Genomic DNA, 27,539 nt, shown 5'->3' with positions numbered 1-27,539 from the left:
AGGGGACATGAGCCCATCAGGGCAAGGCTCGGCCCCTCCTTTACTCACGGTGTGTCTGCACCAGGGCCTGGCAGGGAGGAGGTGAGGGGTCGGTCTCATCCACACGGAGCTGCTGGAAGGAGCCAGGGCTGTGGGCCATGGGCGAAGGGAGGCAGGGGACGAGAGGGGGAGGCAGCGAGGTGATGTTGCAGAGCACGGCCCGGGGCAGACCGGAGCGAGGCCGGGGGTGCGCGCAGGGGCTCAGCCAGCAGCCGAGTTGTTTGCGGCTGCCACAACAGGAGCACGTCCCTACCTTCCCTTCATCTCTGTGGCTGTGAACGTTGCCTTGACCTTGCGCCAGGGCATCCTCCTTCGTGGAGCGCAGGTAAGAGCCCACGCTCAGCAACGGGGCCGCCACCAGCCTGTGGTTCCTCACACAGCCGGAGGTCAAGGTCTCCATCAGCCAGTTCATGTCCTTCGTGCACAAAAGCGTGAACGAGATGTCCAAGGTGTACCTGGCCACAGAGCGGCGCTACAATTACACCACACCCAAAACCTTCCTGGAACAGATCAAGCTCTACCAGAACCTGCTCGCCAAGAAGCGGAGGGAGCTTATTGCCAAGATCGAGAGGCTGGAGAACGGCCTGATGAAGCTGCAGAGCACAGCCTCACAGGTGAGCTGCCAGCCTCTCCCCCAGACGTGGGGTCTGGCCGAGCCAGAGGCGTGGGCAGGACTTGGGTGGTCGTGGTCGGCAGACACCGGGGTCGGGGGGCGCGTGGGTCCGAGCCGCCCCGCCCCACCACTCTGCGCTGACTCTCATGGAAATGCTCCTGGGTGCCAGCCCCAGGGTGAGTGGTGGAGCGGCCGCGTGTGCTGGGCAGACCCAGGGGACCCTGTTCTAGCAGGGGCTGCATCGCAGGGAGTAATGCCAGCCCGCTCCCGGGCACACAGCCCTCGTGCAAGGGAAGGGCAGCAGGAGCCCTCCCCAACCGGGGGTCCCCTCCCCCCACTCTATCACATGCCTCAAGCCCTTGAGGCTTCTGGCGGCTGCTCGCACCGTGCCCAGGCCTGGCCCCAACAGGCTTCTGCCCCTTCTTCCGGACACCACGCAGGTCGACGACCTCAAGGCCAAGCTGGCGGTGCAGGAGCTGGAGCTGAAGCACAAGAATGAGGACGCCGACAAGCTGATCCAGGTGGTGGGCATCGAGACCGACAAGGTGAGCCGGGAGAAGATGATCGCCGACGAGGAGGAGCTGAAGGTCCAGGTCATCAACACGGTATGTACTTGCCAGGCCCCTCTCATGCCACACGCCTCCCTCCAATGGCAGCAGCAGGGTGGGAAGCCAGCCTGGGTCGGGGCAAGGAAGAGCCTGGGCAGCTGTCTCCAGCCCCCCTTCCCAAGCCAGCTCCTAGAGGGGCAGAGGAGCAGGGCCTGGGGCTGTGGCTGAGCCCCATGCGCAGCAAGCTGCCTGCGTGCTGGGGGCCAGGGCGTCTGCGGTGCCTGCTGCCATGCACCATACGTATGCAGTGGGGCACCCATGGGCCCTCCCGAGGGCAGCGAGCCCTGGTCTGCTGAGCGCCAGGCAGGTGCCTGGTAGGAGGCAGATCCTGCGTCAGAGGGCATGCATGGGGGTGCAGTGGGAGGCAGGGCGAGGGGAGCCACGAGCCAGGCTGCAGGCACATGCTTTACCTCCGCCAGAACGTGGCAGAGAAGCAGAAAGCCTGCGAGACCGACCTGGTGAAAGCTGAGCCTGCTCTGATTGCGGCACAAGAAGCCCTCGACACGCTGAACAAGGTAACGTGTGTGTCTGAGCTCCGGCGGCTGGGAGGAAGGGAGCTGGGTCCCCAGCCCGTGGCGGCAGCGGCTACAGTCGATCACCCGCTGTGATCCCTGCAGAACAACCTGACAGAGCTGAAGTCCTTCGGGTCGCCCCCCGAGGCCGTGGTGAACGTGACAGCCGCCGTGATGATCCTGACCGCACCCGGGGGCCGCATCCCCAAGGACAAGAGCTGGAAGGCAGCAAAGATCATGATGGGGAAAGTGGACTCCTTCATTGACTCCTTGAAGAAGTTCGACAAGGAGCACATCCCGGAGCCCTGCCTCAAAGCCTTCAAGTACGGGGGGGCCGGCAGGGCCCAGCCTGGCTTCTCGGAGGGGAAGGCTTCCCGAGGCCGGCTCTGCCCAGGGCTGGGCCTGCTGTGCTGCGGCATGGGCACGTGTCCCCAGCTCCTCACGTCCCTCCGCGGGCGCCCAGGCAGGCTGGCACTGACCGCAGCCCCCTCTGCATCGGTGGGGCCAGCAGCCGGGCAGTAGCATGGCGCGGGGCTTGGCTGGGCAGTGCTGCTGCGGGACAAGGCTCCAAGTCACCATGTGTCTGGCCTGTGCGGTGCTGGAGCAAGGAATCGCCCCCAGGCGCATCCCCTGTGCACCCCTCTGCCCTGGGGCTTGAGGGACCGGGAGCAGCACCTCTCCACGCTGTGCAGCTGCCCACAGCTGTGACCTGCTCGGCGCCCCCCACGCGGGGCGCCTCCCAGTATCCTGTGGTCCTTGGTCACAAACATGTGGGCAGAAACCTCTAGACTGGGGCAGGGCTGGACCCAGACGTCCCATTTCCGGACCACTCGTGCCCCTGAGCAGAGAGAAAAGGTAGAAAGTGACAGGAGGCTTTACAAATGCATCGCAGCGTTGGAGGAGGCCGTGGGTTCAAAGCGTTCAGGCCAGGCTGCTGGTGCCCCAGGGGGTCCAGCAGGAGCCAGGTGCAGCTGCACACCAAGTCCAGAGGCCGTTCTGCAAAACCAGGCCCATAAAACGGAGCCACCCAAAACTGCCCATGGTTTTTTAATAGCTGGCTACACGGGGCTCACCGTGATTGCTGATGGTTGTCCTGGTCTTCATCATCCCTAGGCCCTACCAGTCGGACCCCACCTTCGACCCCGAGTTCATCATGTCCAAGTCGACAGCGGCCGCGGGGCTGTGTTCCTGGTGCCTGAACATCGTGCGCTTCTACGAGGTGTACTGCGACGTGGCGCCCAAGCGGCAGGCGCTGGAGGAGGCGAACGCAGAGCTGGCCGAGGCGCAGGAGAAGCTGAGCCGCATTAAAAACAAAATCGCGGTAAGCACACGGCATCTCTGCCCTCCCTGAGCCCAAGTGTGCCAGCCGTGCTGGGACCCTGCCGACGGCGCCACGGGGCACAGAGGGAAAGCACTGAGGCGCAGGAGGGATTGGCACGAGGGGCTGGCTCTGGCACACCTTGGCGTCACCGAGACATGGAGGCTTCCGGGTGCACCCGTGAGGAACGGGTGACTGCAGACCTGTTGTTTCCCGAAGGACCTAAATGCCAACCTGGCAACCCTGACGGCCGAATTTGAAAAGGCGACAGCCGAAAAAATCAAGTGCCAGCAGGAAGCCGACACCACAAACAGAGTCATCATGTTAGCAAACAGGTACCGAGCCGTGGCTCCGGCGCAGGTTGGGGCTGGCGACGAGTGCGAAGTCTGGTCCCAGCAGCTACCCGAGCTGGGGGCCCTGGGGCCCTTTCCCTGGGGGGACGTGCTCTGCTGTAGGAAGTCCCTGGGGTTGGCAACCTCTCGCCTGTCCCTGGCCCGAGCGCCCTGGTCAGCAGTCGCTCCGGCCTCACCAGTCTTTGCCCCCATGATGATCCATCGCTGTCTGTGCAGGGCGTCTTCCTCCCGGAGGCGCTGCCTGCTTGGCCAGGGGGCAGAGCACCTCTGGGCCGGGGGGCAGAGCACCTGGGTCCAGCCGCCTCTGTGCTGGTCAGCCCCAGCCTGGGGCTCCCTACCCGCTGGGCTGGGCAGTGTTCGGGGGGCTGCTGCACCTCTCCCTGCCAGGGCTGCCCCACTGCCTGTGGCCAGGGGCTAGGGTGAGGCAGGAAGCAGTGGCGGCCCCTCAGCCCGGGTGCCTCTAGCCCTGGCTTTGGTTCCCAATGTTGTGGTCATGAAGGCAGGGCTGCCTCCCGAGGTGGTGGGGCTGGCACACCCTGCCTTTTCTGAGACATGCCCTTGCCCCTTCCCTGGGCGCTGGGGCTGACCCCACACCAGGCTCCATGCTCACAAGGGCCCGGGGTGCTCTGCTGCAGGCTGGTTGGGGGCCTAGCCTCTGAGAACGTGCGCTGGGCTGAATCAGTGCAGACCTTCCAGGAGCAGGAGAAGACGCTGTGCGGGGACGTGCTGCTCATCTCCGCCTTCGTGTCCTACGTGGGCTACTTCACCAAGAAGTACCGGGCCGAACTGGTCGACCGGCACTGGGTCCCCTACTTGAACAAGCTCAAGGTAAAGGGCACAGCCACGACCCAGGCTGCACCTCAGGCTCGCGTGGCTCCATGGCCAGGGGCCAGCCGTGCTGCAGAGAGCGCCGTGTGCTCCACAGGTGCCCATCCCTGTCACGCCGGAGCTGGATCCCCTGAGCCTCCTGACGGACGACGCGGACGTGGCGACGTGGAACAACCAGGGGCTGCCCAGCGACCGCATGTCCACAGAGAACGCCACCATCCTGTGCAGCACTGAGCGCTGGCCCCTCATTGTGGATGCCCAGCTGCAGGGGATCAAGTGGATTAAGAACAAGTACAGGCAGGACCTGAAGGCGATCCGGCTGGGCCAGAGAAGGTGGGTCTGGCCTTCTGGTGCCTCTTCCCAGGGCCCGAGCGATGCTTTCAGCCACGATGGGCTGGGCTGGGCCAGGCTGTGGATGAAGGCTCTGTCCAGCTTTCCAAAACCAAGCCCCTGCCCTGCCCTCCTGGATGGCTGCAGAGCCGGAGCCCTGTCCCTGCTCCGCTGGGGTTCATGCAGGGGTGGGGAGGGGAAAGGGCTCCCCTGGGCCTGGCCAGGCTGCAGGAGCTGTTCTTGCAGCCAGGAAGCTCCCACCCGGCAGCACTGGACCGTCGCTGTGCCGTGAGCCTGGGGCCTCTGGGAGCTCGGTGTGCACAGTGTGGGAATAAAACCCGCGTCTGGTGGACGGGGCCCCTGGCCCCAGGTTCGGCAGCCCTGCCCGTCGGCAGCTGCTGCAGCCAGAACTTGGGATCTGGGGCCCACGTGTCTGGGATGCAAGATGCTCAGGGCTCTTCTCAGATCCTGAGCCAGGAAAGACCTGCCTGGATCAAAGGGGCTGGTGAGCCCTTGTGGGCACCTGCTGGGGGGAGGAGACCTGGGATTGGGCTTCTCACGGCAGCTGCAGGGAGCGAGGCTGCCTGGGCCAGCGCAAGAGTGGGGGGTCTGCCCCAGGCTGGCAGCAGGGCCCACAGCAGCTTCCTCTCCCCTTCCCTCCCCTCCGGCGCTGCAGCTACCTGGACATCATCGAGCAGGCGGTCTCCGAGGGCCACACACTGCTCGTCGAGAACATTGGCGAGATGGTGGAGCCGGTGCTGGACCCGCTGCTGGGCAGGAACACCATCAAGAAGGGGAAGTACGTCCGTCCCTTCCCACCCCCAACCAGGCCCTGAGGCGATTCCCTCACCCGCCTGGCCTTGTTTTTGGGTCTGTGGAGCTGAGCTCAGTTCATGCCTCTGGAGACCAAGGCCTTCCTGTTCGGGTGCGGGGACGAGGGAGAAATGCCAGGGCTCCTCTGCTCCAGGCTGAATGGCAGGGGCAGGAGTGTGTCTCTGGGCCCGCAGCCGCCCTGAGCTGCGCGACCCGTCGTGGAGGGGATCCCCACGTGTCGCAGGAGCCTTTGGGGAAGAGCAGCTGGATGGTGCCCAGGGCCCTGGCCGGGGGCGATCCGTGCTCACAGAGACACCCATGTCCCATTGCCATGCTTCAGGTACATCAAGATCGGTGACAAGGAGGTGGAGTATCACCCGCACTTCCGCCTCATCCTGCACACCAAGTACTTCAACCCCCACTACAAGCCTGAGATGCAGGCGCAATGCACGCTCATCAACTTCCTGGTGACCCGGGACGGGCTGGAGGACCAGCTGCTGGCTGCCGTGGTGGCCAAGGAGCGCCCAGACCTGGAGGAGCTGAAGGTACTGAGGCAGCTGCCGGAGGCCGTCCAGGGCAGGGGCTGCAGTGGGGGGTCCTGGGGCTCCACAACATGCTGCACCCACACGCAGCAAATGGACGGAGTCCTGGGTCGGGCTTGCCCTGCTCCAGGCTGATGGTCTGGCCCGGGGAGCCCTGGCACAGGGTGCAGGCACAGCCATCGAGAGCTGCTCCATGCATTCAGCAGCTCTCAAGCACCTGCCTCCCCCCACCACCGTGGGAGCAGGCCAGGCACCCCAGCCCAGACAGCCCACGCCAGCACAAGGAGCAGCCGCTCGTGCCGCCAGGGCCCCTCTCCACAGCTCTTCCCACACGCTCCTGCGGCACGTGGCTGTGTGGTTCCCCGGGGATCCCCTCCGCGATGGGCCACGAGCCCAGAGCGCTGCCTCCCTGACTCTGACAAACCGCTGCGGCTGACCGTGACTCTTGGCACTGATCCGGGGGCCGGCTAACGGCTCGTGTGCATCGCGGCTGCAGGCTAATCTCACCAAGAGCCAGAACGAGTTCAAGATCTTCCTGAAAGAGCTGGAGGACTCTCTGCTGGCCCGACTCTCCGCTGCCTCGGGGAACTTCTTGGGGGACATGGCGCTGGTGGAGAACCTTGAGACCACCAAGCGCACAGCCATGGACATTGAGGAGAAGGTAGGAGCGCAATCCTGGTGCTCCCCTCGCCAGGGCCCTGCCAGAGGGCTCCTTCCCCCAGGCAGGGGCCGTGTTGCTCCTGAGGGCCGGGCCAGGCCAGGCCACGTGCAGGTGGGTCACGGACAGTGGGTCCGTTCTGTGCCCAGGTGAGGGAAGCCAAGGTGACGGAAGTCCGAATTAACGAAGCAAGAGAGAGCTACCGGCCGGCTGCGGAGCGGGCGTCTCTGCTCTACTTCATCCTCAACGACCTCAACAAGATCAACCCCATCTACCAGTTCTCGCTGAAGGTGACTGCCCGCGCCCACACCCGGCTGCTCTCAGTGCGTGGAGCTGTGGCTGCTGCAGCTGCGGGCGGCGCAGCACTCGGGAGCACGGGGCTAAGCCAGCCCCTGCCTCTGCTCAGGCATTCAACGTGGTGTTTGAGAAAGCCATCCAGCGCACGACGCCCGCTGAGGAGGTGAAGCAGCGGGTGGCCAACCTGACGGACGAGATCACCTACTCGGTCTTCATGTACACGGCACGCGGGCTCTTCGAGAGGGACAAGCTCATCTTCCTGGCCCAAGTGGCATTTCAGGTAGCGGGGCCAGGCCTGGGGCTGTCTCCTCATGCCCAGCACCTGTCGTGCTTGCGGAGCGGCTGTCCCCCGGCCTCTGCGCCTCAGCTCTCTGGCAGAGTTTGTGCTGCCGATTTCCGCTGGCTCCTGGCCTGAGGGACACCCAGACCCATGCCCAAGGGGCCCCGGTGTTCTGGCCTCTGGCACAGCACTGGCCACAGGGTCTCACGGGATCCTGCTGGGGAGGCCCTGGGCACCCTCATGCCAGCAGCAAAGCTGGGCCAGACATGACGTTGGCCAGTGTGAGCAAGTCCAGCCATGGGGCCTGTACCTGTTCTCAGCACCGATGGGACTGAGCCCCATCCTGGTGTCCGGTTGCTCTGCGCAGCTGACCTGGGGGTCCTGCCTGCCCGCACGGGGCCCAGTGCACTCCCCTTGCTCCTGGTGCTGCCAGTCCTAGTGCTGTGGTTTAATGCTCATGCCCTGGGCCAGGCTGCACCCAGGCTGGCAGCAAAGGCCCAGGCAAGCTCTGGACAGGGCAGCACCCATTTCCTCCAGGAGCCCACATGCGCCCCTGTCGCAACGCACATGTTCCCAGCACAGATGAGTGCAGGGGCCAGGGCGTGGGTTGTGACATGCCAGTGGTTCAGCTTTGCAGCGCAGGGTTATGTAACCTGGTGCCGGGCACTGCTGTGGTCTCCCCAGGTCTTGCTGATGAAGAAAGAATTGAACCCGGTTGAACTGGACTTCCTCTTGCGCTTTCCCTTCAAAGCTGGCGTGGCCTCCCCCGTGGATTTCTTACAGTCTCAAGGCTGGGGAGGAATTAAGGTTTGTTGGCGGAGCAGGAAATGCTGAGGCCCCTCTCAGCAGACCAGCCTGAGGCCGGCCGGGAGGGGAACTCAGCCCGTCGGCCCCTGCTACCTCGTGGGGCTGGTGGCTTGCAGCCGGGGAAGAGTCAGATGCTGCAGCAGGGCGCTGGGGACACTCACCAGTTCTGGCTGGGAGCTTTGGGTGAATCTGCCATGCCCGTGGGCCACGAGCCAAGCAGCCGGGCTGGGGCACTGCTGCAGCCAGTGCCCAGCTGTTCCCCAAAGCAATGGGAGGATGGCAGAAAGCTCAGCACAGTAGAGGAGGATGCCCTGGCTCAGGCCGGCCTAGAGCTAAGGATGCAGGTGTTGAAATGGGCTGGGGCAGACCCAGAGGAGCCATTGCTCTGTGGCAATGTTGGTGTCTAAATGGACATTGTTCATTAGCTCTGGGCACAAGCAGGATGCAGAGCCGGCTGTACCCAGGGCCCCTGCACTGCCCTGCACCACCTACGGCCCCGCAGGTGTGCCCAGTCACTCCTGGAGCACCGGAGACGCCTGCCCTGTGCATGCCCCAAGGGTGAGCACAGCCCCACCGTGCTCCTCTCGCTGCTTTTGCCATCACATGTGCAATTGCTGCCGTGCACTGAGAAATCACACCCTCCTGCATGTTTCGGGGGCACTAAAATCTCTGCCCCTATGATGCTCGCACCAGGGCTTACTCAGCCACTTCCTACCCCAAGCATCTCCGTGGACAGAAACCTCCTGAGTATCTGGTCATTTGGTCAAATACTTGGGGGCTGTGGTGCCAGGTGGGGGCCCAGCTGGGCCCTGGCAGGAGGCACTGGGGCACCTGTATGTGGCTGGGACGCAACAGGGCTCGTAAGGAGCATGCGGCGCCTGAGCTTCTGCTCAGTGACACCTGCAAGGACCTGTCCCCAGCCCCACAGCTGGCCAGTCCCCAAGCACTGACGCCAGCACTGCCCACCTGCCCCCTGCGCGCAGGTCCTGTCCGACATGGATGCGTTCAAGAACTTGGACAGCGACATCGAGGGCTCGGCCAAGCGCTGGAAGAAGTTTGTGGAGTCGGAGGCCCCGGAGAAGGAGGTCTTCCCCAAGGAGTGGAAGAACAAGACGGCCCTGCAGAAGCTGTGCATGATGAGGTGCATGCGGCCTGACAGGATGACCTACGCTGTCAGGTGCGCCCACGGGGGCTGCGGGGCCGGGGCTGCCCTCTCAGGTGGTGGCTCCAGGTGAACCGTGGGGGCTTCTATGGCAGAGCCCAAGTGGGCGCTGCGCAGAGCTCACCCGCGGCGGCTCCTCGGCACAGGAACTTTGTGGAGGAGAAGATGGGGAGCAAGTTTGTAGAAGGCCGGAGCGTGGAGTTCTCCAAGTCCTACGAGGAGAGCAGCCCGTCCACCGCCATCTTCTTCATCCTCTCCCCCGGCGTTGACCCCCTGAAAGACGTGGAGGCCCTGGGTAAGCCAGCACCCCGGCCAGTGCCAGGCACCATCTGCAGCGCGGTTCCCACTCCCGGCAGCCCCAGCAGGCCCTGGTGCATGTCTCCCCCCAGGCAAGAAGCTGGGCTTCACCATTGACAATGAGAAGCTGCACAACGTGTCGCTGGGGCAGGGCCAGGAGGTCGTGGCTGAGAACGCACTGGACGTGGCGGCCGTGCAGGGCCACTGGGTCATTCTGCAGGTGAGCGCAGCACCGGGCGCCCCCAAGATCCTGCCCGATGGCCTTCGGCCATGGCGGCTACACCAGGGGGTCCCAAATCTTGCCCCCTCCCCATGCACCAGAACAAACTGCCACTGGACACAGAGTCCAGCCTACAGCACAGCACTGCCTGGGCACTCCAGCTCACGGTGGCTTGTCCCCATGTCATGGGGGTGGCACTACTTCCCCTTCCTGCAGGCTGGGGGCCACATGTGTGGCAGGCCCTGCAGGGCCGCAGCCACCAGCAAGGGCCCCCTCCCAACCCCCCGCATGGTGACTCGCTCGTGCGTCACGCAACGTGGGAGCAAGGCAGGACTCGATGCCTTTGCAGAACATCCACCTGGTGGCCAAGTGGCTGGGCACACTGGACAAGAAGGTGGAGCGGTACAGCCAAGGCAGCCACACCGATTACCGCGTGTTCATGAGCGCTGAGCCAGCCCCCAGCCCCGACACGCACATCGTCCCGCAGGGGCTCTTGGAGAATGCCATCAAGATCACCAACGAGCCACCCACGGGCATGTACGCCAACCTGCACAAGGCGCTGGACCTCTTCACACAGGTACCTGGCATGCTGCCAGCCTGTTTGCAGCCACCGCTGCACATGCAGTGATTCCTGGAAAGGAGGGGTGCCCGCGACTGCGCAGCAGCACAGGGGCACCACCCTCCTCTTGGTCTGCTACCAGTGTCCATGTGTGTGCATGTGCATGGACTTACAAGTGCCACTGCTGGTTCCTGAGAGCAGCTGAAATGGAGAAATCCCTCCCAGCTGCTAAGGGCTCCTGCCGTCCAGGCCCCTGAGGAGACGGGCACCGGGGCCGCCATGCAAGTCCCGGGCAAGTTGACATAGTTGGGCAAGTCATCCATGCTAGCATGGTGCCTCCACCCTTTGAGGACATGGGCTGCGGGGCTGGAAAGCGCGCTGCCATCCATAACGAAGCTTCCCCAGAGCCCAGCCTGGCAGGGGGAGGGGGTGTCTGTTTGGGCAGGGGTGGAGGAGGCTTTTGTGGGTTTTGCCACCCTGCTGCCTGGTTCCCCATCCAACGATGCTGCATGGCGCAGGCTCAGCCCTGACACGGGGGCTGTGGGGGCTGGTTTGTGTGTTTCAGGGCCTGGCATAAAAGGTGCTGGGTGGCTGCGCATGGTGCTCTGCTGAAGTGTGAGAGCCACTGGCCCCAGACTCCCACTGCTCCCCAAGGTCTCGGGCAGTGCTGGGTTCCCACATGATCCCTCCACTGCTGTGAGCTTGGGGCTGCAGCCTCTGTGCTGCCATCAGCCCAGCAGAGCTCCAAGCCGACCCTGGCTCCGCCGCAGCGCGTCACAGCTCTAGTCAGCCATGTGCCTGTGGCAGCACCGTCTCCTCTCTCCTGTGCTCTAGGACACGTTGGAGATGTGCAGCCGGGAGATCGAGTTCAAGTGCATCCTGTTTGCCCTCTCTTACTTCCACGCGGTGGTAGCAGAAAGGCGTAAATTTGGCGCTCAGGGCTGGAATCGGTCTTACCCCTTCAACAACGGAGACCTGACCATATCCATCAACGTGCTCTACAACTACCTGGAGGCCAATGCCAAGGTGAGGCACTAACAGGGCAGCTGAGTGTCAGCCCATGCCCAGGCAGCAGCACCGCCCCATAGGCATGGCTGCAAGGACCTCTGGGCCAGTGTCTGGAGCTCTCCCCGGGGGAAGGAGGGCACAGGCCCACGTCTGATGGGGATACACCCTCAGCAAGGGATGGGGGCCCCGGGCCCAACCTGGGGAGCAGGGTCAGGGGTGCCATGCAGAAGAGGGCCATTCCATGGAGAAGGGGCTGGCTTCCCTCCCCCAGCCCAGGGCCCTGCCTGGCTCCCTGCACAGCATGTCTAGCAGCATGACCATTTGTGTGCAAGGCAAAGCCCCCAGAAGCAAGCACGCATGGTGCCAAGGCAGGCAGGACCCAGTCCCTGCCCCTGCCCTGTGGAAAAGGCTGTTGCCACTGCTGCTGCTGCTGCTGCTCGTGTCTCTGCACCACATTTGCCCATTTTGTTACATGCTCGCGCCCTGTTGTACTTGGCGAGGGCTCTCATTGAACATGTGCCTTCGAGCAGCCACATTGCAGTAGGTGAGGCCCTGCGTCGTGGTCGCAGGTGGTTGAACTAATGTATAACCCCACTTCTCCATTAGTTCCCTGGAGCATCTGACTGGTGCACAGGTGGTTGAGACCCCCCCCCTCCCCCCCCCCATGCCAGTGGGGGTGAGGTGTGATGCCAGGCAGGAGAGGCCCAGGCCTCATGCCTGCTTGAGGGGGAGCAGGAGCCTGCACAGAACTGTCCCAGAGCCACAACAGTTGTGCGCACCACGGGTTTGTGCCTAGGTGCCCTGGGATGACTTGCGCTACCTCTTTGGGGAGATCATGTATGGGGGACACATCACAGATGACTGGGACCGGCGGCTGTGCCGCACCTACCTGCAGGAGTATGTCCGCGTGGAGATGCTGGAGGGAGACATGCTCTTGGCGCCGAGCTTCTTCATCCCTCCCAACCTGGACTACAAGGTGAGGCCGGGGGAGAACATGGGGGCCAGGGTGCAGGGAGGCGCTGAGGGAGGGGAGATGGGCAGGCACCAGCCCCTTTCCCGGGCTAGGGCTGGGATGCGGGGTGGTGCGGGCCAGGGCAGTGTACTGAGCGCCTGCGCCCGGGGCTGCCCCAGGGCTACCACGAGTATGTGGATGAGAACCTGCCACCCGAGAGCCCCTACCTGTACGGCCTGCACCCCAACGCCGAGATCGGCTTCCTCACCGTCACCTCGGAGAAGCTCTTCCGCACTGTGCTGGAGATGCAGCCCAAGGAGTCGGAGGCAGGGGCTGGCACTGGCGTGTCCCGCGAGGAGAAGGCAAGCAGATCTGGGCAGGGGCCGGCGTGGGGGAGGGTTGTGCATGTTGTTTCTGCCCCAAGCAGGCTGAACATGGACCAGTGCAGTGCAGCGCAGCTTTTAGAGACAGCGGGTCATAGGGATCAGACCTGTGGTCCCCCACCATGTTTGAGCCACTGCACGTGGCCCCTGTTCCTGGATCCACCTCTCCTGTCCTGCTCCTGCAGACCCCCTCCCCCCCATGGGAGGCAGAGATGACAGCAGGGCGGGCAAGAGGTGGTGGGGCAGGGAGGGCTCAGCTCTGTCGGCAGCGCTGGAGGTGGGGTGGGGGTGGGGGTTGCGCAGCAGAGCCAGCCCCTAGGCAGGAGGACAAGGGCTGCAGCAGGGCATGAGGCAGGGGACACACTTGGGGTCCAAGTCCCTGTGGTAACTGGGGCCTGCCCTGCCACACCCCAAACCCCAGCCCCCCGCCGTGTGCTGAGGGCCGGCATCGTTGCTGCAGGTCAAGGCTGTGCTGGACGAGATCCTCGAGCGGCTCCCCGAGCCCTTTAACATGGTGGAGGTGATGGCAAAGGCAGCAGAGAAAACGCCTTATGTGGTGGTGGCCTTCCAGGAGTGCGAGAGGATGAACATCCTGACTACAGAGCTTCGGCGCTCGCTGAAGGAGCTGAACTTGGGGCTGAAGGTACGTGATGCCACTGCCGGGCCATGGTGCTCGGCCTCTGTACGGCGCCTTGACAAACCGCACTCCTGGGCATCACCCTCCTTTCTGCTGCCACGTCCCCGGGCTCTGCTTCTGCTCCCCGCCCCCCACTAGCTACAGGTGTTTCCAGGAACTACAGCTGCAAATGAAAGCACGAGCTCCCTCAGTGCCGTAGCAAGACTCTCCCTGGGCACGGCCAGACCTAGACAAGGCCCAGGCTGGGGTGGCTGGCACTGCCCTGCCCGTGAGCCATGTGGCCTCTGGGGTCTGCTCCATGCAGCAGGGACCAGGGCAGCTCTCCTGGCTGTGCAGAAACGAACCCACACTTCCTTCTGGTCCAGGGGGAGCTGACAATTACGACAGACATGGAGGAGCTGTCTACCGCCCTCTTCTACGACAACGTGCCCGAGTCCTGGACAAACCGGGCCTACCCCTCCTTGCTGGGCTTGGGAGCCTGGTATGCAGACCTGCTACTTCGGATCCGGGTGAGTCGCCCCATCCCCACTCAGTGCCTGTGCTCGGAGCACAGCAGCTCTTAACTGAAGGGTACGGCCTTCAGTCACGGTAGGGCCATGGCACCTGCCACATGAAGGGGCTGGAGCTGTTGGCAGGCGTCCACCTGCACACACAGCCAGTAGCAACAGGGCTAAAGCCAGCTCACTCTTCTATACGTGGACAGAGGAGAGGGGTAAGGCCTCGCTGCCCATGCTGGCTCTGCATGTGTGGCTCCCATGGACCTGCTGGCTCCAGGCAGGGAGGTCAGGGCCTGCGAGGCTTGTAGTGAAACACTTAGTGCTGGGGGAGTTGGTCTGTGCAGCAGGAGAGTAGCCCCTGCCAGAGAACAGGAGGCAGCCCAGCACCCTAAACTGCTTTTGTGTTTGGAAAAATGTGAGCAGCAGTCACACCCTGAAGAGCCCATGACCAAACAGTTGCCATCAGTGCCTGGGTTTCTTTGCCAGTCTCTTCAGTAAGCCCAGCCCCACACTACAAGACATAACCAAGCCTGTCCAGTCTCCCAGGGAAAGTGAAGCCTGCATGTGCTCAGCGGCAGAGCAGCAGGCAGCTGACCTGGCCATGCCAGTGCTCTGCTCTGAACTGTTGCAAATGCTTCTACTGCAGGAGCTAGAAGCCTGGACCACAGACTTTGCGCTGCCTGCGACAGTGTGGCTGGCAGGCTTCTTCAACCCCCAGTCGTTCCTCACGGCCATCATGCAGTCCATGGCCAGGAAGAACGAGTGGCCACTGGACAAGATGTGCCTCTCTGTGGAGGTGACCAAGAAGAGCCGCGAGGACATGACAGCTCCCCCCCGGGAAGGCTCTTACATCCACGGCCTGTTCATGGAAGGTAAGGCCTGCTGCTCTTTGCCGCTGCCGGGTCAGTGAGGATCTGTCTAGTGTGTGACACTGCAGCTGGGAGTCTGAAAGCAGCCAACCTCCTCACCCTGCTTTCCTGGCCTCAGCAGTCTAAACACGCAGTTTCTAGAAAGGCTGAGGCACTGCATCCTCCTGCTCTGACATCTTTCCTCCCTGCAGCGCACAGAGCCGTGCTTTCTGAGCTGTCAGCTGTTAGCGGCCCCAGGCCATCACTGCTGTCCACGTCAGCGCAGGGCCCCACGCGCACTGACGCTGTTCAGAGCGTGCTGCCTCAGGGCAGGAGCACTCCCACAGCCACCTCCCCATGATGAGGCCAGCGCTGAGTACAGCGTATGCGCAAGCCATCCCCCCAGGCCACAGCTAAGGCGCAATGACTGACCAGGTTGTACTTGCCAGCATCCCAGCAGCTCTTACTGGCTTTGCGTTGCTATGTTGATCCATACACAAGAGCCAGGGGCCGTTTGGGGAGCAGCTGCTTTTATTGTGTACCAGTGTCAGGCAGGGGCCAGCAGGGAGCAGCACTCAGCTAACTTGGAAGCAGCAACAGGCTGATGCTCAGGCTGGGAATCCAGCAGCAAGATGCGGAGGTTACGACAGGGCCGGGGAGGTTACTGCAGTGGGCTGGGAAGGGGAGTCCCAATAGTACAGCAGACTGGACAGGGAGCCCAAGTAAGAAGGAAGTTCCCAGCCAGACCCCGCCGAGACCAACCCGAACAGACTACACAGGATAGTTTAACGTGGCTTGTACTTGGCCAAGCTTTGCCCTTCCCTGCGTGCCTGCCCCCAGAGCTCCGGGCAGGACTGCACACCCGAGACCCCACCCCTAGCATTACTGTAGGAGGCGTCAGTGTGTCACAAGGAGATGGCACAAAGGGGGACCCACGCAGCCCTCAGCCAGGTCTTGCTGCCAGGATCCCCATCCCCACCCCTTCCGGCTTAGCAAGCTGACAGCTCGCACCCTTCCAGGCGCTCGCTGGGACATTCCTAGTGGCGTCATCGCAGACGCGCGGCTGAAGGAGCTGACGCCCTCGATGCCAGTCATCTTCATCAGAGCCATCCCCGTGGACCGCATGGACACCAAGAATGTCTACGAGTGCCCCGTCTACAAGACACGGATACGCGGCCCCACTTATGTCTGGACCTTCAACCTGAAGACAAAAGAGAAACCAGCTAAGTGGATTCTTGCTGCTGTCGCTTTGCTCTTGCAGGTTTGATCGTCTACTGAACCACCACTCATCACAGGCTGCAGAGCCTGTGGGCACTCACTGAATCCACAGCCCGACCCCTTGTCTGTCCCTGAGGTATTTTAGCCATGTGACAATAAAAGAAACATCAAGTTCCTAGCACGGTGGCTCAGTAGTAACTGGCCTGTTTGGGCGGCTGTCATGATACGTGGCCACCTGATGCCCCCATGAGAACACCAAGTCAGGCTGTGAGAAAGCCCTGCTTAGAGCATGTGCTAAAGAAAAGTGGCAGCCACAAACACTGGCCCATGGCCACCTTCACCTCTAGTCCCACACACCTACCAGTCACTTATTCCATGGCAACAGCAGAGTGCTCACCTCCCACCCGGCCCCAGCAACCACAGCCCCTATCCCAGGGGATCCCAGGCAGGGCAGAGGGGAACGGGCTGCCATACAGGGGAGAGCGCAGGCACCCATGTTCTGCTGCACACTGCCCCCGTGCTGGGGCCACACACCTGCTCCTAAGCACCCTGCTGCTAAGGCTCACGGCGCCTCCCCGTTCTGCAGACTGCCAGCTTTGCCTTGGTGCAATGGGCTGCAAACACCTAAGTCCGGCACACTTGTCTCTGCCTCTGGGATGCAGGGTCTGTCCATCCCCTTGCTCCATCACCCAGGGCCTGGCCTGCACCCCCCCCTTGAACAGCAAGTTCAACAGCCTGTGGGCATACAGCTCCCCCTAGTGAGGCTAGCACCAGTGGCAGGCCACCCACACCATCCCAACGGTGGAGCCTGCAGAACCCATCACTGCTGCAGGCGCGCTCGCCCCAGGATGGCCCACTGCAGCCAAGGGAGGCCAGCCCCTCCCCATGCCTCAGCTAGAGCCCAACCCTCTCCCTCTGCATGCAGGAGCCTGGTACCCAGCCTTACAACAACACAGCTGGCTCCACAGCTTCAGCCACTCGGGCATCCCTGCCCTCAGCAGTTGGCCTAAGAGCCTTTGTTCTAAGAAGCAGTTACAGCAACGGCAGAACGTGGGCCAGGCTTCTAGGGACAGCTCTGGCCTGGGAATGCCACCAAAAGCTGGCGCTGGTCTCCTGCCAGCCAGGCCCTGGGCCCACCTCAACAGCTAGCCTTCACTGCGGTCCTGGTTGTGGTCTGCACTCCCGACTAACCACCACCAAACCTTCCAGGCTACGCTTGCTCATGCTGACAGCAGGGCAACGGATATGGGCTGGGCTGGATCCATCCTCTCCACAGGACATGCATGGCAATATTCCCACAAGTGCTGAGCCTCCCTCCAGTGCCCTTCCCACAACTGACTCACAGCATTTGAGCCCACAGTGCTACGGGACAAGCCCCAGTGCTGCTTCCAGGCTCTCCTGTAGGCAAGATCCCCGGAGTGCAGGCAGGGCACAGCTCAGGGAGCTCTCGGGTTCGGGGTCTGCCAGCCCGGTGCTCAGCCCTGGGTGCCAGAGACTTGGGCATCCCTGCAGCATAGACATGCCAGGCTCTTTCAAAGGTGGGAGCAGGTTACAGGCAGAGCCTGAGGTCACACAAGGAGGCAGCGGCAGCACAGAGGCAGACATGCTGCCCTTTCCCAATCGTGGCCAGCTGGACTCAGGCCTCCCCCAGTTTCTTGGCAGTTGTGCAAGTACTAGGAGGAAGGGCTGCTGTGGTCTGGTCTGAGCCAGGACAGCAATGGCTCTCATCAGACACTGCCCACTGGGCCAAGGTAAGCACTTCTGAACAGGCCCTGGATGAGTCTTCTCCTCCCTCCAGCCCCAGGTCACACAGGAAAGGACACGGCATGATCCTCATCAGGAGCACACAGGTAGAGTCCAAGCCGAGACCCCAGCTGCAACAGGGACATTTCATAAGAGGAAATCGTACCGGTGTATGGGAAGCCTTTGCTGGGTTCTTTCCTCCCTGTTTCCCAGAAGGATCATTAGTTATTTCTAAACTATGACAAAGTAGAAATGAAACCCACTCATGGGGAAATGTAATGCAGGCCCTCAGAAGGCTCTGAGCTGCAGTGAGCAGCTTCCCAATTTGAGAGAAACCTGGGATGACTGACTCTTCCCCATTACAAAAAAAGGCAACATGAAGAAGTGCAGTCACCATGGGATCATTTCCTGAGGTTTAGGCCCTCCTGGAGCAAAATGTAACACTCACCCCAAGCCACCTCCTTTATGCCTTCAGAAGAAGTTCTTAATCAGAGGTGTTACCAGCTTCACCCAGAGCTTCACATAGCGACTCGGCTGCTCAAACGTAGATGGTGACACCATGCCCGACCTGAGATAGAGCTGCTCCTGTTCCTACAAGACAAAGGACCAGAAGCCAATGCTTTGCCCTTCTCTCAAACATCCAGTCTCAGCTGAAGACTGACTGTGGCTCTTGCTAGAAGGATAAATCATTCTTCTCCTACGTGTCTGAATTCAACAGCTCTGCCAGGTCAGGGGCCAAGGACCCATCCTGTCCAACACTGCAACGTGAACCAGAGACGCAACTTGCCCACCAAACCATGAGCAGATGGCATGTCACAACAAGGCTGCCCGCTGAGGCTTCACGATTTTATTCTAGGCAGCTACACTCAAATACTCTGCCTAAACATGCTCAGCTATTTACATCTGAAGATGGGCTCCACTGGAGGTGTCTGCTGGATTGGGCCCTGAAGCAGTTAGTTAACTCAATTACACTTATAGGAAACAGGAACAGTGACAGGGGCCAGCCCCTAGCTGCAACAGCCTGAGAAAGAAGCCAGACTCTGATCTCAAGAGTCAGGTTTGAAAAACTCTTTCTAGACACAGCTCTAACATGTTTTCAAATGAGTATGCAGTCAAGGTTTCAAGCAAGTTACCAGAAATGCTCGAGTTTCTTCAAAGCACATACAGCACTGCTGGAGAGGGAAGTGAGTGCTCAGTTCCGATACATTTCACAGGGCAAACAAAAGTCGTGGTTTGATCAAAGGTAGAAGTGGCTCTTTCAATAAAATTAGTGAGGTCTCTTGCTTTCCTGTTCATGCAAATATGGTGTGGGGCATACTCTGGAAGCAGCAGTGTCTTCTCTGCACTTTACACAGAAAGTCTCTTTCCTGCCATCACAGGAGAGGAGAAGGAAATTGGGGGAAAACAGGACAGGAACATCCCGAGCTGCTGTGTGATGCAGAAGATCCTGGCAGCAGCTAGCCTGCTTGTACCAATTACAAGCATTTGAGTCCCGTGCTAGACCCTGTGCGAGAGGCTCCAGGCTTTAGTCACGTAATGTAGTGAGGCCTGTTTCAGCTCAGAGCTTTTAACAAAATATTTACCTTGGTTCACTCAGTGCAGCAGCCAGAAGAGCCATCTGAGCCTGCTTGGCACCTTCCCCAGGTAAAGCATTCATTTGAAAGTGTAAGTGTGTTAGAGTGCGACACAGGCAAGGCCCTGCCAAGGCAGCAGGTGAGCAACATTTTGTAAAATAGCTGCTGGAGGGAGTCAGCAAAGAGACCTGCAGGGCAATTACAAGTACAAGAGCATAAAGATGAAAGGCTCCAAGGCACGAAGGCAAATGAAACCACAAAGTGAACTTGTTGAGGTCTCGTGACTACTGGAAGGACCAAACAGCCTGGTTGTTCGTACATCTGAAAACAAAGTCTTGACTGAGCTAGCACATAGGAAGCAGATACGCCTGATGCCTAACACTTAAGTGCAGCCATCAGGTCCAGTGGAAAACAGTCACTGAGAACAAGGGTGAGAGCAAGGCACTGGTGCTGCAAAGGCTCTGGCAGAGCTCACCTCAGCCTCACCCCAGCCAGGAAGTAAACTGCAGGGCAGTTTCACACCCATGGGAAACGCCTGCTGATGGATGGCTGCAGGCCACATGCTTGTTCCCAGGTCTCTTCACTCCAAACACTGCTATCGGTTTTCCTCATTAGGAAAAGCCCAGCTGCGGGACAAACACAAAGGGGAACATCCATATGACTTCCAGCAAGACAGAGAACCCTGTTTGCCTAGGCACACTTGAACCCATTTCACAGGGCCAAATCAGCTTGGGGAAAGAGAGACAATTCCCAATGATCTGACAGAAACTGAGCCTTCCCATACCAGACCTGGGTGTGATCCAGTAGATTTTTGCAAAGCTTTAAATAAAGCATCTGCACTAATCCGTGCCAAAGAGCTCGGACTTGCAGGAGCTGCTCACAACAATGCCAAAGTCCAAACAGATGGGGTGTGGGGTGGGAAAAAGACAATGAAATGAAAGCTGAAAGCTTCTCAACCACTGAGAGGAATCTAGACCTGGAGGAGCACAATCCTTCCCGAGGAACCCAAGAGGAGCTGGACACGTCTTCTTACGGTAACAGTGATGCTGGAAGCCCAGGCCTGCCCTGCCTCCCCTCTCTCCTAAGTCCTGTGGGAAAGGAAATAGCTAGAAAGCAGCCACAGTGGCATTCACACTCCTGTACAGGATTCCAGCTGCATGATTAAGATCCAAACCACTCTGCAAGTGAGGTCAGCAATTGTGAGAGCCCGAGGCCTGTTCCCCAGAGCTCAGACGCTACCTGACAATGGAGGGAACCAGGAGCGCGTGCTGCCATCAGTAGCCACAGGAGAGTCAGCGGCTTTGCTCGGAGTGGCTTGTCTGCATTTGCTCAGCCCCCAGGGCCTAACGGTTCCCATCACTTGGGAGGTCATTGGGGACAGCTCTTCTTTCTCGTCATGGGCTCGGGTTCCCAGAAGCAGGCACTCATAGCCAGCAGCTCATCAATAGACACTTAACTGACAGCTCCTCAAGCTCCCCTCTGCTTGGGAAGGGTTTCACTGACTGCCACGGTAGGTTTTGAATGCAGCATTCCCTTCCCCCGCCCCTCCCACTCACACCCACCTGATGGAGCTGGTGTTGCAGGTCTCTATTTTCCGTCACAATTGCAACCTGAGCTTCCAAGTCCCGATGAACTGACCTGTATCCAAAATTAGGAGAGCCAATCAGGGTTAGGCAGGGCAGACTGCTTCCTGCTAGGTACAGCCAGAGGCCTGCCGGGAAACAGGAGAAGAAAGGAAACATGACAGACAAAGGAAGTGACCGTAGCTGTCGCGAACTATTGTTCTTACGTAAAAGAAATGAATTAAACACTTCATTGGATTGACAGGAGCCAGAAATGGCCATGACGCAAGCAGGCGGGCAGGAACAGGAGCGGTCCCGGCACAGGGCAGGGCGCAGGTGGGGGAGCCCACGGAGGCAACCTGCTGGAACTCAGGGCTGGGGCCCTCCTACACGAGCGACTCAGGGGCTCTTGGGGGTCAGCAGTTGCTGTGCTGTGTGCTGAATCCCAAGCAGAGGCTCCAGCTGGGGGCCAGCATGTCATTTCTAAGACACAGCACAGCATACAGAAGCTCTAACCGTAAAGGCTCCAAGCATAACAATACTCGGAGAGTTACCAGTAAATGAGAGGTCACTTGGTATACCAGGAAATACCATAGAGGGCTTGAAGCAGGACAAACACTCTGTAGCCCTCCCTCTTTGGTAACTAAGGAGAGTTCTCGACCCCCTGGGCTCAGGAGCAGGCAGATCTGGTCCCAGATCAGCTCTCTCCCACACCACAAAAATGACGAAACATGGCTCTTCTGATGGCCATCAAATCTGTGCCTAAAATAAACAATGCCTTTAGTGCTGGCCACCCACCTCATAGCAGATCTGTCTTCTTCACACTGAGAAAGCCACACAGCTTCCCACCTGCATGCTGTGATCTTGTGGCCCTCCCTACCAGGCCAGCACTGACAGGCTATGGCAGGACTGATGCGAGCTCAGACCTTCCTCCCATGTTATTTCTATGCATCAGTTTCTCCTTATTGCTGGTGGAAGTGGACAGCTCCCTCTCCCACTGTCCCTCTCACCCAGAGGTAGGGAATGAGCCAGGAGGAACCTTCCTCAATGCGCCCCCAAACAGCTGCACCAGGCTGGCAGCCAGGTCACTGGTGCCAGCTGCCACAAACACCCGAAGCACACATTTCCCCAGGCTCCCAGTGCATTTCCTCCATTACATGGCCAGTGGTCACCCCTGCCAAGGACACCAGCCATTCTAGCCTGTGTGCCTCGTGCTTCCCGATTTTCCCAGACTACAGGTGGGAAGCGCTGTAACTTTCATTTCTGTTCTCCACGAGATGTGAAGATGAATGTGTAAGCACCCCTATGACTCCTGGTCTTTTCTTGGGAACTTTAGAAAGCTTTTGGGCCTTCTACACATGGCAAGGAAAGGGAACAGAAGAAGGTGGGGGCCAGAAGCCCAACTTCTTCCCCTTTGCAAGTCTCTGGAATTGAGAGCTGATGAGTTCCACTTCCCAGCACCAGGCAGCATCAGAGCACCAGGGCATCTGCCAACTGAAGCACATGAATTCACATGAGCCTTCTTACTAATGAGGTAGGTCAAACAATCACACCCACTCATTCCCTGGAAATCACCAGAGGGTAAATTTGAGTGCCTGATATTTATAGCACAGTACAAGCCAACCCACGGGGACACCCAGGCCCCAAACACACACCACATCCTCCTCTCTACTTGGGCACAGCAGTCAGCCCCTCCCTAAACCCCCGAGAGCCCACGCCCTGCCAGACAACCACACTGAGGGCCAGTGGCAGGTAGGCAGGAGCCGGTTCTGCAGCCCAGGAACAGGAGGTTCTCAGGCACTCCGCTCGGCTCACAGGATGGAGTCGGGAAAACAAAGACAGGTCATCCCCAGGAGAGACCAAGGCCTGGCAGAGGAGTGCTCATGAGGCTGCCGTCTGGACGAAGGTGATGCAAGGGAACTGCCTGATCCTGGCTGGACAGGACACGTGCATTGAGGGCCCCGGCTGTGCCCCTAAATTAGCTTAGCCCACAGGTCACAAAAAAACAGGGCACAGAAACCACCTCATCCTGGAACACAAGCAGGGTCCTTAATTCAAACCCAGAGCACTTCCAAGAACGCCTTGAGTAAGAGGCTGCCAATTCAACACCTCTTCCTGTAACCTGCTCCCCACCCACAGCACAAGGCCCACGACCTCCGGGCCACTTTCAGTTGCACCTTTCACGCACCAATGACAAGCAGAGGCTGCTCCCCCACACACCCCGGCCACAGCCATGGGCAGGACTCTCCGCACAGGGGAGTCCCAAAGCCACAGAGAACAGGCTCTCTGCAGAGATTCAGCGATTCCTGCCACCTTGGTGGCTGACTCGAGCAGACTCTGCGTGAGCTGGGGCTCCCAGCAGGGGTGGGGGACAGGAGTTGCCCTCCATGCTAGGAGAGGGGCTTGGAGATTCACTCCCCTTGAGCAGAAGGGAGCCTGTGCTCCAGGCTTTGGGACAGCCAGGGAGCCTGCTCACAACCTTCCAGCAGGAGAGGAGCAGTTTCCCAATTCTCATTCACCAGCCATAAAGTGGGTTCACCTGAACCTCAGAAGGCCCTGGCTGATGCTTTATCACCTGGCCCTAGCAAGGTTTAATCTAAAAAACATGTTAACCTCACTATGAGAGCCCCCCACAGGGAACCCCCCTGGCTCCTCACAGAACACAGACCCCCAGGCAGGGCCACAGGCACTGCAGCTCTGCAGCACCTGGCCCAGGATGCAATCACCTTCTGCACCCACCCCAAGTACAGCTAGCACAAGAGCGAGGGCAAGGCTGTGCAGCACTGGAGGGAGCTGCACATTGGAGCAGTGTTTTATAGAGGTGGGGGGCTTGCAGCAGTTGCTACTCCAGCCAAACAGTCATCTCCTGCTTCCCGCCCTGACCCGATCTCAGCCCTGCCCAACCTCAGATTCCAACAGAAGTTGGGCGAAGCAGACACCTGCCAAACGGCCAAGCACAGCAGAGTTGGGAGCTGCAGACCTGTCTGTCTGGTGCTCAGAAAGGAAGAGGGAAACAGCCCCAGTGGGGAGGAAAGGTGTCAAGTCCTCTCCTCTTCTTAAGTGGCAAATCCCACCCAGGAAGGCAAAACCACCTCTCGGCCCCAGCCAGTTCTGGGTCCAGAGCATAATGCTGCAGTCAGAGAGAAGCACCCCAGCCTGGACCACATATTGCACGTCCCCACCAGCTAGACAGGCTCAACTCCTCTTGAAGGCTGAGCCAAGTAAACCAGGAAATGTTTTCCTACTCTGGCACTCCGAGCAAGGCTGTGGAACAGGAGCCATGCACGCAGGACAGGCAACCGGTCCACAGCCTGCTTGCATTACAGCTCATCACTGGCATCCGAGCTGGGCAGAACATGTATTGTTTTAGTCCAGAGAAGGCTTTAGTCAGCACCTTCCTCCCCCCAACCTGTGAGCCATCTTCCGAGCAGCCCCACAGGAAGCGGGGTAGATGGTAACATTCCCACAATCATTAACCTCCAGCATCCTCAGACAAACAAATGCAGAGATCCTCCAAGAGCTGCAGGCCATGGCCTTTGGAACTTGCGTCTGCTGGCCCAAGGGACTAGCCACATCCTTCCACCCTGCTCATCAGACTCATCCTGCACACAATGCAATGCCCTCAAGCACAGAGCACAGCTGCTGTGAAAACTCACCCAGTAATTCCTTCCAGACTGGATCTGCCTACAGTGACCCCAGGGTGGGCATGTGATGGGCTGCCAGCTCCTCTGCCCTGGCACAGCTGCCAGCTGTGCCCAGGGTGGGCAGGAGAGCAGACAGTGCTGTGGATCAGGGCTGAGGACCAAGCACAGCAGTGTAGAACCAGGGCTAAAGTAGCAGGGGAACCAAAGAGCTCCTTTCCCTGATCCCTGTGTTCCTGTGCTTCCCATGAGTAGCACAGGTATCTTCTCTGCCCTGAACAGATGCTGCAAAGGCAAGGTACAAATCTGTGTGAGGAGCTTGGGCACAAGACAGACCATGGAAAGGAAACAGTTTGTATAGGGACAGCTCAGTCCCCATGCAGCAAAACTATGCAGGGACCAGCACAAATGGCTACACAGGCCTCGCTGGCCACAGCCACCTAGAACAGCACTGCAGCCATGTGCATGGAACTACACAAGGACAACCAGGAGGGAGTGCACCCTGGCAGGAGAGTAGAGGGGTTACGGGGCAGTTAAGGTTAAAGGGAGTGAGACGTTTATGCCCTCAATCCACATGGTGCAGGATGGTGGAAACCCCTGTGTCTAACAGCAAGGAAGGCCCTGGGCCATGCAGCAAGGCCCATGGCTCCAACAAGGGCTTGGGGTGCAATGCATTCACTACACGGCCTTCTGCACTCGGGGGTGCCCCCTACTCAGACTTCTCACATACACACGCCCTGTTCTCATCGCTGATTCTTCAGCCATGCTGCTCCCCATGTGCTGAATTCATTTGTACAACAGAGGGAGAAGCTGCTGTGTCCCTGTCACCTCCCAACCACCCCATAAAGAAGGGCATGGAGCCACCCATGAGGTGAGACACTCACAAGCGCCACGGGGCTCATTGCTGGCTCCACAGCTGATCCTGCCCATTTCCTGCCCCCGGCTCCCTTCCATATCTCTAGAAAAGGACTCACTGCATCACTTCCTGTTCTGTAAACTGCCTAGACCAAAGCAACAGGAAACTGAGAAACTGAATCAAACTGCCATCACTACTGCAAACTCATCCAGATGTCTCCTGTTCTCCCAGACCAAGTATGCCTGAGGCACACCTTTCTCCTCACCCCATGCCCTGTACAAAAGGCACAAGGCAATTGGACTGCTCTCACACTGAATAAGCTATAATGCCCTTTTACCCCAGTTCCCCCACTCTAATCCTATGTGGGGAAGCCAGAAGTAGGGAGCAAAGTGCTCATCGTTCTGTTCCTGACTTCTACTCTAACTGCCCATCCTCGACTGTCGCATGGAAACTGCTTGGAGTCGCTACTGACTGGGGACTGGATGGAACCAAAAGGAAAGAGACTGCTTTGCAACCTCCAGCCTCCCAGGCACCCAGATCTTCCAGGTGTATGTGCCCGATGGGTGCTCTGAACACTGGACTGGCACGGTGTGACAGCAGCTTGCTAGTGGACTCACCCCCTCCCCAATTCCATATACTCACTCCATGCCAGCCTTGCAGTTTCCCTACAGAAGGCTTGGGAACAAACTCTCTCACCTTTAGCGTGGAACGTCCATCCATTCCTGAAGTACTCCTGCAGTCTGACCCTCTCTTGCTGGCCAAGGCAGCACACTTCATTGTAAAACTGGTGCTCAATGTAAACATAGGCAGCAGGAATGGCACCAGCCACCCCTTTGGCACCAAAGAACCCATTCACCTCTGGCGAAGCCAGCAGAATCTGATACTCCGCCCTGGTGCCAAGAATTAAATCCATGTAGGCTTGAGTCAGGTTGAAGTAGCCGGTAGTGAGGTACACCCTGGCACCCCGCTCTGCCTCTGTCAGTAGTGTCTCTGTGACCATCTCATCTATCTGAATCCCAAAGGGCTTCATCTGGATTAGTGGATAAACCCACGTGTCTGGCTTCGGTTTCACGTCCCCACTCGCATATAGGTCTTGCTGGGAGAAGCAGTGATCTTCTCCCTGGCTGCTGTGGAAAGTCTGTGCATGGAGGAATTCTTGTCGTGTCCTGGCAGAGTTGATCACTTCCATGACTCTCTTATTTGCCATCTCGCAATATGTTATTTTGTCTCCTAAGGGAAAACACAGAGTGATTGCGTGAGCCTTTGGAGAGCTGCAGCTACAGAGCCTCTATGTGTAACAAGGGAAACTTGTTACACAGTACCAAATAAAGTACCCCAAAGAGGTAATACCAACATGGAGCTCATGTAGTCTGCTGTCTTTCCTTTCTGCATCTCAGATGGGAGAAATCAAAGGGAAATCAACTTTCCTAGAATTAATGTGGGAAGAAGCAGCAGCCCCATTTCTGATGGGGATGGCAAGCCGTGCGACTTCTTCCTGAACTGATCAACAACACAGTAAGCACCCATACAGCCATCACAGAACAAGACGACAAGCCTCTCACGAGCAGAGGCAGCTGCTTGTTCCGTATCTCCTGCTCCAGCTCCAGTCCACCTTGCACATCTGAGTGAGCAGGATGAACTGAAAGCACCCTTCCTTCCCTTCTACTCTTCTAGGAGCTGATGTAAGACATGCAAGACTGTCCTGTACTAGGTCCCCTTGAAGAATAGTGTCATTCCCTCTTGGGCTTGAAAGACTAGTGATGGGCTCCATGGGTCTCTAAGAAAGGCTGAAGATGAGGGCTGACATGGGCAAGAGGCTGCAATTACACCAAACAAGTGAAAACTTTGTACTGGCAATGAGGGACGACCTAATCAGCGACCTAACAGTCAAAGGGAAGCTGGGTAACAGTGACCATGAGCTGATCGCCTTCACCATCTGCCGTAAAGCTGGCAAGTTGGTCAGTAATACAGAAGTCCTCGCCTTCAAGAAAGCTGACTTTGACAAGCTAAGGAGGCTTGTCAGAGAGGCCCTAAAAGGCCACAACACAAAGGAGAGGGAAGTTCAGGATGAGCAGTTGCTCCTCAAGGGAGCAATCCTGGATACACAAGCAAAGTCCATCCCATCTCAGAGGAAAGGCAGCAAAAGGGCACAGCAGCCCTCTTGGCTCTCCAGGGAACTGGCAGACCTCCTGCATCTTAAAAGGAAGACCTACAAAGGATGGAGGACTGGAACAGCCACCAAGGAGGAATACTCTGCTCTGATCCGGACCTGCAGAGAGTGAACCAGGAAAGCCAAGGCTGTAGCTACCTGGAGTTCCATCAGAAATATCAAGGACAATAAAAAGTCTTTTTTTAGATATGTGGGGAGCCGGAGGAAAAGCAAG

At 59.2% G+C, this 27,539-nt stretch overlaps 2 protein-coding genes across 2 annotated transcripts in view; one reads left to right on the top strand and one right to left on the bottom strand.

The window, feature by feature from the left end:
• Positions 1 to 15,957, top strand: part of DNAH17 (dynein axonemal heavy chain 17) — a 45,462-nt gene extending 29,505 nt beyond the window's left edge. The window contains exons 56-80 of the mRNA XM_019514867.1: positions 420 to 653; positions 1,093 to 1,257; positions 1,680 to 1,775; positions 1,878 to 2,095; positions 2,886 to 3,093; positions 3,310 to 3,425; positions 4,079 to 4,271; positions 4,369 to 4,604; positions 5,278 to 5,400; positions 5,755 to 5,959; positions 6,453 to 6,617; positions 6,764 to 6,904; positions 7,021 to 7,191; positions 7,876 to 7,998; positions 8,982 to 9,175; positions 9,307 to 9,455; positions 9,550 to 9,677; positions 10,027 to 10,254; positions 11,071 to 11,262; positions 12,041 to 12,220; positions 12,376 to 12,558; positions 13,040 to 13,222; positions 13,582 to 13,725; positions 14,360 to 14,585; positions 15,581 to 15,957. Coding sequence (XP_019370412.1) covers positions 420 to 653; positions 1,093 to 1,257; positions 1,680 to 1,775; positions 1,878 to 2,095; positions 2,886 to 3,093; positions 3,310 to 3,425; positions 4,079 to 4,271; positions 4,369 to 4,604; positions 5,278 to 5,400; positions 5,755 to 5,959; positions 6,453 to 6,617; positions 6,764 to 6,904; positions 7,021 to 7,191; positions 7,876 to 7,998; positions 8,982 to 9,175; positions 9,307 to 9,455; positions 9,550 to 9,677; positions 10,027 to 10,254; positions 11,071 to 11,262; positions 12,041 to 12,220; positions 12,376 to 12,558; positions 13,040 to 13,222; positions 13,582 to 13,725; positions 14,360 to 14,585; positions 15,581 to 15,828 — 4,449 coding nt within the window. The 3' untranslated portion in view covers positions 15,829 to 15,957. The remainder of the gene's footprint in view (positions 1 to 419; positions 654 to 1,092; positions 1,258 to 1,679; positions 1,776 to 1,877; positions 2,096 to 2,885; positions 3,094 to 3,309; positions 3,426 to 4,078; positions 4,272 to 4,368; positions 4,605 to 5,277; positions 5,401 to 5,754; positions 5,960 to 6,452; positions 6,618 to 6,763; positions 6,905 to 7,020; positions 7,192 to 7,875; positions 7,999 to 8,981; positions 9,176 to 9,306; positions 9,456 to 9,549; positions 9,678 to 10,026; positions 10,255 to 11,070; positions 11,263 to 12,040; positions 12,221 to 12,375; positions 12,559 to 13,039; positions 13,223 to 13,581; positions 13,726 to 14,359; positions 14,586 to 15,580) is intronic.
• Positions 15,958 to 19,703: 3,746 nt separating this feature from the next.
• Positions 19,704 to 26,417, bottom strand: PGS1 (phosphatidylglycerophosphate synthase 1). Its single transcript, XM_019515393.1, has 3 exons — positions 25,852 to 26,417; positions 20,659 to 20,807; positions 19,704 to 19,722 (listed from the first exon to the last, which is right to left on the bottom strand). Exons 1-3 carry the CDS (start codon positions 26,360 to 26,362, stop codon positions 19,708 to 19,710), a joined length of 675 nt encoding a protein of 224 aa, XP_019370938.1. The 5' UTR covers positions 26,363 to 26,417; the 3' UTR covers positions 19,704 to 19,707.
• Between the last annotated feature and the right edge of the window lie 1,122 nt (positions 26,418 to 27,539).

Source organism: Gavialis gangeticus, unplaced genomic scaffold (genome assembly GCF_001723915.1).
Source record: "Gavialis gangeticus isolate Ggan-Ray unplaced genomic scaffold, GavGan_comp1, whole genome shotgun sequence".
Classification (NCBI taxonomy): Eukaryota; Metazoa; Chordata; order Crocodylia; family Gavialidae; genus Gavialis; species Gavialis gangeticus.
Note: the sequence above shows the minus strand (reverse complement) of the source record. Positions and strands in the feature narration are given on the sequence as shown.